The sequence below is a fragment of the Ylistrum balloti genome, unplaced genomic scaffold (genome assembly GCF_031769215.1).
Source record: "Ylistrum balloti isolate Yb309-2 unplaced genomic scaffold, AGI_CSIRO_Ybal_v1 Utg370474, whole genome shotgun sequence".
Lineage (NCBI taxonomy): Eukaryota > Metazoa > Mollusca > Bivalvia > Pectinida > Pectinidae > Ylistrum > Ylistrum balloti.
In genome coordinates, this window is record NW_026782311.1 from 49,432 (window position 1) to 58,458 (window position 9,027).

Consider the following 9,027-nt stretch of genomic DNA (forward strand, 5'->3'; position numbering starts at 1 on the left):
CACACTAACTCAATACTTACAGTAAAAGCAATCTCGAATCTTGCAATGTGTATTTCATTGAGTGCGAATATTGTAACAAACTGAGAATGAGGTCCCGCCGCAAAAGACTCGGAAAATGAGATTCCCCTCCCGAAAATAGCCACCCCTCGCCCTCTCTAAAAACAAAACATAGAACGGAGGTTCCATCCCCCTCCATCCCACAACCCCCACCACCAAATAAGACGGATGATAGATTTTGCCGTTGATGAACTTTCTTGTTTATTCCAACGCAATTGTTTCACTTCGAATTCAGAAATCTTATCTGTAATATCTCCGATATATAGTCTGGATTTCGCTCTAATGAACAATTCCCGCTTCTATGTCAGAAAGAAAGTATGGGATTGTGCGTGACACATAAATATCAACTGCTCAATAATCATGTTACATATTTTATGCATTGCCATAAAGATATATGTAACTACCCTTACTATAGTAATTATTTGTAGCTCCTTCAAAACGCTACAGTTCCACGTCAGTATTTTGTATGACGTCAGACTTATCCTTGCTTTCTAATTTTGAGGTCTCTCCATTATTGTTAGTTTCCTTTTCAGTACTACTATCGTTGTTTTGTTTCTCGTTTAGTTTCTTCGGGTTATTGTCGCCCTGTTTGTCTTTCTCCTTTGCGAGTGATTTCGGCGTTACTTTGGTGCGGCCGCCAGTAGGCTTTTCGCTGACGACACCCTTCCATCCAGAGCCACTTAATTTGCGGAGGCCCAACTGAGGCCGTGTTCCCTGACGGTCTTCCTTGACGAAATCAAGCTGCCGTCTGGTGTAGATGGATAAACCCAGGGCAACAGCAGCCATGACAACGGCGAAAGGGTGGAGGCAGTAAGCTGTTATGTCCCAGTAGGTGACACAGGTCTCTCCATTTGCAATCCCTACAATTACATTAAGCTTAGTTGATTTCTATCAGATCATTTGCATGAGACTTCCAGGCCTCGAATATAAGGCTTTTTACTGGCTATTTGCAATTAGAAATCCAAGAATTGCAAGTAGAAAAAATAATGACATGCTTTTTTCAGCAAGTGGATTCATCAGATGCAAACTGTGAGTGCCTGTCTACTCCTAACATTTCACAGAATTAAATTATTTTGAGTTTTGTTTTTCAAAGTGTAAATATTGGGACAAAGCAGTTCTTCTATAATGTAGATATATGTTGGATGAAGCAAGGTAATACATTATAAATCACAAAACAAAACACATTATTTGAGCATGGAGATTTGCGATAATAGCAAGTAAAAAGTCATTTTATCAAGTACAAATTTAAGGCACTTGCTGTTTTCAGCAATTGACAAAAATGTTAAATTCAGGGCCTGACTTCCAGTTTTTATAACATTACTGTAAATATTTGTATCACATGTTTACAATGTCCTGACATGTTATTATATCCATCATCAAATGATATTGATTAAACGGATTTTATTACGTCAAAAATGTTATACAGTTTAATTACTTACATTATCATATTACCCTCGACAGGATATTATCCTAAATAAGTTTTCCATGTTACGTCCCTCTTATCAACCAGTTTCTTCTATTTATGATAGCGTAGTTTTCCATATCATCTTTATTTTGATATCGTATCTGTTTACTAGGAAATTATTCGTAGCGTGTTATTCTCAACATCGCGATTAACCCTATTGTGATATTGTCATCTTAACATGTTTTTGTCATTCACGTACACAGATTATGTGTACATTTGTAATTTCAGTGCGAGACCATCTCTCTCTGGCGTCGAACTGTATTTAGGACTTACCAGGAACATCTCCGCAAGCATCTGGTTGGACACAAGTCTCCAGGTCGTACTGTTTCGAACGTTTGTCTGGAACATGAAATGTTATCTTTAGTAAGAAACGTAATGTGTTATCTATTATAGGCATCATATTCATACTACAATACAAATACGGCAATCTTCCCTTCTATCATGAAACAGATATTAAATGTTATACCACTCATTTCCGCTTTTTCCGTTGTGGTAAAGGCACTGTGTAGCTTTGTTATTTGGTGTTGTAAATAATATGCACTACACACATGGATTTTAGGATTTCAAGATAAAATTCTACTTACTGTAATAATCAGACGGAGTGTCACATATAATGTCACCAATCATCGATATGTTGTTTGTTGTGAAATAATCTTCAAACCAAAGCTGTGGGCACGTGCAATCCCAACTGATACTGCGCATGCTCACAACAGTCAGAGCGGGAAGGTCCGCGAACAAACCTTCAGTGATTTTTGTAAATGGGTTTTTGTCCAGCGAAATGTAGGTAAGTTTTGTCGATTTCTTGAACATGTCGGGTTGCAGCACGCGCAAAGCAGAGTTTTCTATAATCAGTTTTGTTATGTTTACTAAATTGTAAAGTGCACCGTTCGGAAGCCCAGAAGACGTTATTTGTGCGTTCCTGAAGGCAAGAGCACCCATGGGGTTTGGAACGTCCATAGGATAGATGTTCAAACCAAGGAAAGCGTCAAAACCTATGTTGCTAACTGATCCTCCATCAAAGCTTAGATAGTTCAATTCCACGAGTTCGCTAAAAACCGTATCAGCAAGATTTAGAATCATGCAGTCAAAAAATCTTAGTTCTTTAATATAGGACATGTTTGAGAAAGAACCGGAAGTAAGGATAAGTTGGCCGGTGCTAGCACATCTGATGTGGAGACTGGGAACATAGTTGGTGTCAAAGGTTGAGTTGTCGATCCCTTCAAATCCATCAAATGTTGGCCCGCTCGGGGCAGACGATGGGAGCTCGCCATTTACCTGTACCAGGGAGAGCACTTGTGGCGTGTTGTTGAACTGTGTCAGTTGCAGAGGTAGAGCCCAGTTATGTGCATTACATTCGTAGGAATTGGTTGTTTCTGTGTATGTACATGCCTGAGGGTCTCCGAACACCAACGCAAAACATCCAGTTAATAGAACCAGGTATTTCAAAATCTTTCCCAGAGTCATTTTCAAATCTGTCGTTTTCCGTTTTCAGATAGCATTAAGACATTATACTTGTCCATACCTTCATATCATAAACCAAAATGAGAGTTTACTGCCTGCCGTGCTATAGCTTGCCAAGTGTAAAACAGTTTACCCTCAACTAACATAACAGTGACACAAAGTTTGGTATGTTTTTTAACAATATTTTATTGTCTGATTATCAATTAATCGTATTAAAGTTCTCTTGTGTCCGTCTATTGTAAGGTGTTGACATACTTATAGTAGGCCGGGTATTACAGTGTTCGGGCCGCATTATCAGTATTTAACTATAGAGCTTAATAACCAACAAGGTATTACACAAAACCTGACATGGTCGGTAGAATAATGCGGTCGACAATATCGAAATGAGTTAGACCTGAAATAAGTTATTAATAACTTGTTAAATCATATAGATTTGGGAGACGTGTTTTATTTTATCTAGATGTTTTTTCCGGTTGAGTCTTTGTTACATGTGATAAGTTGTTTACAATAAACATCGTAATTGTTGCTATCAGATAATAAATAATGATAAACACACACACCATCTGTAGTATGTATGCCCAGGTGTTATCCTGAATGATAACAAATTCATACAAACTTTCCCTAACACCTGTATGAAATAAGGTGTGATATTGGACCTGGCCAGTCTTATGTCAGACTAGTGGTTCTAGTGAACGATGAAATGTGTCCTGTAAAATGTTGACATACTGACAGAGTAACAAATGGACAATTTCATGTTACTTTCACGTACACCTACCGGCTTTTATTTGTAAGTACAATAAAAGTTTGTTTGTTTGTTTTTGTTTTTTGTTTTTGTTTGGTTTTTTTTTTTTGGGGGGGGGGGGGGTTGTTTTTGGGGTTTTTTTTTAAATTTTTTAAGTTATCTGCTCTAAAGACAAGCAAACTGTAATGGGACGGAGTAATGAAAAATACCGATCCAGTTGAAAACTAATTACACCTTGCAATCTAGGCGGACGCCTCACCATTGTCAAAGTCCCATTAGTCGGAGCTAGTAAGGTGACCTATCCTCTCAACGTCTGTAATATCCCCGTCATAAGGTCTTCGCACCCAAATATAGACAAAGCCCAGATTCTTTTAGCTCTAACAAAGCACTCGAAACTCGTATCGTATCGTATAGCTTGTACTGAGGGTTGTGACCAGAATTAAATCTAAAATACCCGTATAGCTTGCACTGAGGGTTGTGACCAGAATTAAATCTAAAATACCCGTATAGCTTGTACTGAGGGTTGTGACCAGAATTAAATCTAAAATACCCGTATAGCTTGTACTGAGGGTTGTGACCAGAATTAAATCTAAAATACCCGTATAGCTTGTACTGAGGGTTGTGACCAGAATTAAATCTAAAATACCCGTATAGCTTGTACTGAGGGTTGTGACCAGAATTAAATCTAAAATACTCGTATAGCTTGTACTGAGGGTTGTGGCCAGAATTAAATCTAAAATACCCGTATAGCTTGTACTGAGGGTTGTGACCAGAATTAAATCTAAAAAATAGTCGGAGGGCTTATAATACCTATCTTGCCTACAGTGTGGGATGGATCAAATGGTCCCCCGCTCCGTTTACTCTCAGGTCGACTATACCTATACATAGCGGTTTGTTTTTCGGGAATCTGATCAGAAAAGCACCCGTCTGTGATGTGGATGTGTCTTTCGGCAAGACACTTTACCCGCTTTTTCCGGATGGCTTGCGGCGGACATTCAGTATGTTGTTCAATGAAGAAGCACAAGGAGACCCAATAATTGATCACATTACAAATTATATGGATTGATTATATATATATATATATTTGATTAATCCATATAATTTGTAATTATATATATATGATCAATCCATATAATTTGTAATTTTGAGGTTGGGTCTCCTTGTGGCTTCTTCATTATGTATAATATAAATATAAAATCGACTATCGGAATCGAGTTTCCGTCAAACTTAAATTTTGGTTCATGGGATAAGGTAAAAAAATTATAGTAATATTGATTCAGTTTTCTGTTGATAAAATCCATTCACCATTTTGCAGACCAAGGTGCTAGCTGTTCTAAATCAAGATTCATATCTTGTTCCATTTCTGCTAATCTTTTAGTAGAATATGCCAAAGCGGTATCATCAGCGAACAGACGAGCAACTGATAAAAGAGTGTCTGATGATTAATATATACAAGAAATAACAGTGGCCCTAAAACTGAACCATGTGGAACACCAGCTTTGTAACTCGTTCAGAAGAAATACAACTGATTTAAAATTCTCTTACAAAACCAATATGTTCGACATGTTAATGCTTCTAGCAATATTCACAATATTTTGTTGGTGTGAGTGTTCTTGTTTTTGTCTTACTCTCTTGCACGTGAATTGTAATACTGTTTATTTATCATATTCTACATAATTGTTGATTTAGTAAGCACTTATTTCCCTGATCCTGTTTTGTGTTTTTCCACAATGTTGTTTTTTCATCCTTCAATATTTATAAAAGAAAATAACTTCTGTTGGAATTAATTTAAGACAAAAAACCTACATTAATCGTACTAATCTACCAGGCGGGAGATTAGTTAGGGATTAAAAGGATTGTTTTGATATAATCAGGATCTTATGACGGTTACCACTAGAGAAGACTCGATAGGAGTTATATTTACACGCCATGAATATTTTTGTTTAAGATGTTCGTGTCAAATCGTTCATTCATATTGACTAAGGTTTCTTTCTTGTGAACAAACTATTCGAAATCGACTTCACAAAATAGAATAACGTTTTGGGTAATGAATCTTGAAATCATGATTTTTTCCATTATTTTGATGGCTGGACTATTAACGCATTCAAAGGCTGCGGATCCTATTGGCTGTACATACTTTGCCTCTGAAAGAAAATACGAATGTTCCGCGCGAACGTGCAGCTTCCCGTTGGACGCAACAACGTTTGACAACGTTCCCCAGGTGTTACACGTCACAGATTTCTCGGGCGAGCTTGCTGCCTCCGCTCCAGTTGGCCCAACGTTTTCCAATTTCCTCAATATTGATACTAGCGGTTTTGATTCCAGAATAGTCCCTAGTCTGGTTGTTCGCTGTTATTCCGGAGGGTCTATTATACTAACAGCAGGTGCACTTTCTGGCATGTATTACATAAAAGACTTCCGTATTATCGACTGTAACATTTACAACATTCCGGACGAAATGTTCGCGGATCTAGTGGAGCTGAACTACCTCGGGATCGAGGGCGGTGCCATCCATAGCTTCGGATTCAATAGCCTCACCTTATTAGACTTGTATGCAATGGATTTCACAATCAAAGGCCACTCTTCCGGTACGCTTTCTATTCGTAATAGTAACGTTGTTGACGGTAAACTACCGAATGGGGTTTTGTACAGTGTACCAAACATCAAGCACGTCGTTCTGGAAAACGCCAACATCGACACCCTTCAGTCTGACATGTTCCAAGTAACAACCAAGCTGTTGTCGTTGACCATTAGCAGCAACCCCCTCACCACCATACCTAGTGGTTTGTTCAACAGTGCGTTGGGTTTCGTATCGTTGGAGGCACAAAGAATAGCTTGGGACTGTAGCTGCTCCAACTTATGGTTTCTGGATTTCGCTGAAGTAAATAACATCACTTTACGTGGTGATTACGTTTGTGCGTCTCCTGCTGATCAAGAAGGTAGGTGTCCAAAACCCATATCTTACTTGCTGTATTGAATACTGTATCCAGGTTCCGAAATCCAACCAAGAAGTCTTCAAATTGAATACAATTCCATGTCTGTGGGTGAATTTACCCTCGATTCGTTCTGTAGACAGTGTTTCATTGCCTGTATGACATGACACTTGATGACTTATGTGTTCCTTACCGTTATTCATTTCCAGAGTTGATTTGTTTATTCCAGGGAAACGCCTTTATGAATACAGAAAGCTGTACTGTGCAACGGAGGAGACATGTGGCAGTGTTTCAGGTAATACATCTGGTGAAAGGGCATGTCTTGTGTTTCATATGGTAAAAAGAATGGGTGAGTGTAGTATCACTGACATTGCATGTGGTGTAACGAAGAGGCGTGTCTGGTATCACACGTGACGTAAAAAGAGGCCTGTCTGGTATTTCATGTGGTGTAACAAATGGGAATGTCTTCGTATAATATGTGATATAATGAAAAGGCATGCGATGTATAGCATGTGGTATAATGAAAAGGCGTGTCCTGTATAACATGTGATATAATGAAAAGGCATGTCATGTATAACATGTGATATAATGAAAAGGTATGCCATGCATAGCATGTAATATAATGAAAAGGCATGCCATGTATAGCATGTGATATAATAAAAAAGGCATGTCATGTATAGCATGTGATATAATGAAAAGGCATGCCATGTATAACATGTGATATAATGAAAAGGTATGCCATGTATAGCATGTGATATAATGAAAAGGCATGCCATGTATAGCATGTGATATAATGAAAAGGCGTGTCGTGTATAACATGTGATATAATGAAAAGGCATGCCATGCATAGCATGTAATATAATGAAAAGGCATGCCATGTATAGCATGTGATATAATAAAAAAAGGCATGTCATGTATAGCATGTGATATAATGAAAAGGCATGCCATGTATAGCATGTGATATAATGAAAAGGCGTGTCGTGTATAACGTGATATAATGAAAAGGCATGCCATGTATAGCATGTGATATAATGAAAAGGCATGCCATGTATAACATGTGATATAATGAAAAGGCGTGTCCTGTATAACATGTGATATAATGAAAAGGCGTGTCCTGTATAGCATGTGATATAATGAAGAGGCGTGTCCTGTATAGCATGTGATATAATGAAAAGGCATGCCATGTATAACATGTGATATAATGAAAAGGCGTGTCCTGTATAACATGTGATATAATGAAAAGGCGTGTCCTGTATAGCATGTGATATAATGAAGAGGCGTGTCCTGTATAACATGTGATATAATGAATTTTGAATAATTAATTTATGTCATTATTAACTGCTTATTTTAATCAATTAACTGATTGTCATTGTAGATTTAAATTTTACTGACATCCTTATGTTACAGGTGTAGCTGTAGGTAGTTACTGCATGTCCGCCTGGTCTATTGCAAACAGTTGTGTGATGCTCATCTCTCTTATTATTTCCGGTGTTGCCCTCGGTATCGCGGTGTGCAACATGAAGGCGCTCTCACCATTGCTTGAAAAACCCAACAAAACCGGAAAAGAAGCAAAATCTCCAGTCGCGACTAAAAAATCAGGACAAGAAGCAAAAAATATATCAAAGAAATTCGAACCGGAACATAAGACAGTTCCAGGCGTAGAGCTGACGAAGATGAAGAAGACTGGAGGACAACAATGGGTTGGATTTTAGATTTATATGTTATAGTTAATGACAAAATGTTGAAACTATTTCCATACAAGCGTGAAGAAGTAGTTGACGTTACCATAACAGGACAGAATTATACATGTACATCACTGACTTAACCGTGTTGTTGTATAATAAACACACGATACCATACACCACTGACTTAACCGTGTTATTGTGTAATAAACACACGATACCGTACATCACTGACTTGTATTATTGTATAATAAACACACGATACCGTACACCACTGACTTAACCGTGTTATTGTATAATAAACACACGATACCGTACACCACTGACTTAACCGTGTTATTGTATAATAAACACACGATACCGTACACCACGGACTTAACCTTGTTATTGTATAATAAACACACGATACAGTACACCACTGTTATTATTGTATAATAAACACAAGATACCGTACACCACTGACTTAACCTTGTTATTGTATAATAAACACACGATACCGTACACCACTGACTTAACCTTGTTATTGTATAATAAACACACGATACCGTACACCACTGACTTAACCGTGTTATTGTATAATAAACACACGATACCGTACACCACTGACTTAACCTTGTTATTGTATAATAAACACACGATACCGTACACCACTGACTAAACCGTGTTATTGTATAATAAACACACGAT

The 9,027-nt window shown here is 37.8% G+C and overlaps 2 protein-coding genes across 2 annotated transcripts; one reads left to right on the forward strand and one right to left on the reverse strand.

Annotated features, from left to right (window-relative positions):
* Positions 1-498: 498 nt before the first annotated feature.
* On the reverse strand, positions 499-2,986 carry LOC132555338 (reticulon-4 receptor-like 2). Its single transcript, XM_060219687.1, has 3 exons — positions 2,107-2,986; positions 1,796-1,861; positions 499-917 (listed from the first exon to the last, which is right to left on the reverse strand). Exons 1-3 carry the CDS (start codon positions 2,984-2,986, stop codon positions 499-501), a joined length of 1,365 nt encoding a protein of 454 aa, XP_060075670.1.
* A 2,822-nt stretch (positions 2,987-5,808) lies between these two features.
* On the forward strand, positions 5,809-8,370 carry LOC132555344 (uncharacterized). The gene is made up of 3 exons (XM_060219695.1): positions 5,809-6,664; positions 6,888-6,953; positions 8,066-8,370. The coding sequence occupies exons 1-3, from the start codon at positions 5,809-5,811 to the stop codon at positions 8,368-8,370; spliced, it is 1,227 nt and encodes a 408-aa protein (XP_060075678.1).
* Positions 8,371-9,027: the final 657 nt, after the last annotated feature.

Bases quoted from the DNA above. Each gene is read 5' to 3' on its own strand.
- LOC132555338 (XM_060219687.1), bottom strand. From the start codon at position 2,986: ATGACTCTGGGAAAGATTTTGAAATACCTGGTTCTATTAACTGGATGT. The intron at 1,862-2,106 runs GTAAGTAGAATT...TTCATGTTCCAG, and splicing joins CACTCCGTCTGATTATTACA to ACAAACGTTCGAAACAGTAC. The intron at 918-1,795 runs GTAAGTCCTAAA...ATGTAATTGTAG, and splicing joins TGCTTGCGGAGATGTTCCTG to GGATTGCAAATGGAGAGACC.
- LOC132555344 (XM_060219695.1), top strand. From the start codon at position 5,809: ATGGCTGGACTATTAACGCATTCAAAGGCTGCGGATCCTATTGGCTGT. The intron at 6,665-6,887 runs GTAGGTGTCCAA...TGTTTATTCCAG, and splicing joins GTCTCCTGCTGATCAAGAAG to GGAAACGCCTTTATGAATAC. The intron at 6,954-8,065 runs GTAATACATCTG...CTTATGTTACAG, and splicing joins GACATGTGGCAGTGTTTCAG to GTGTAGCTGTAGGTAGTTAC.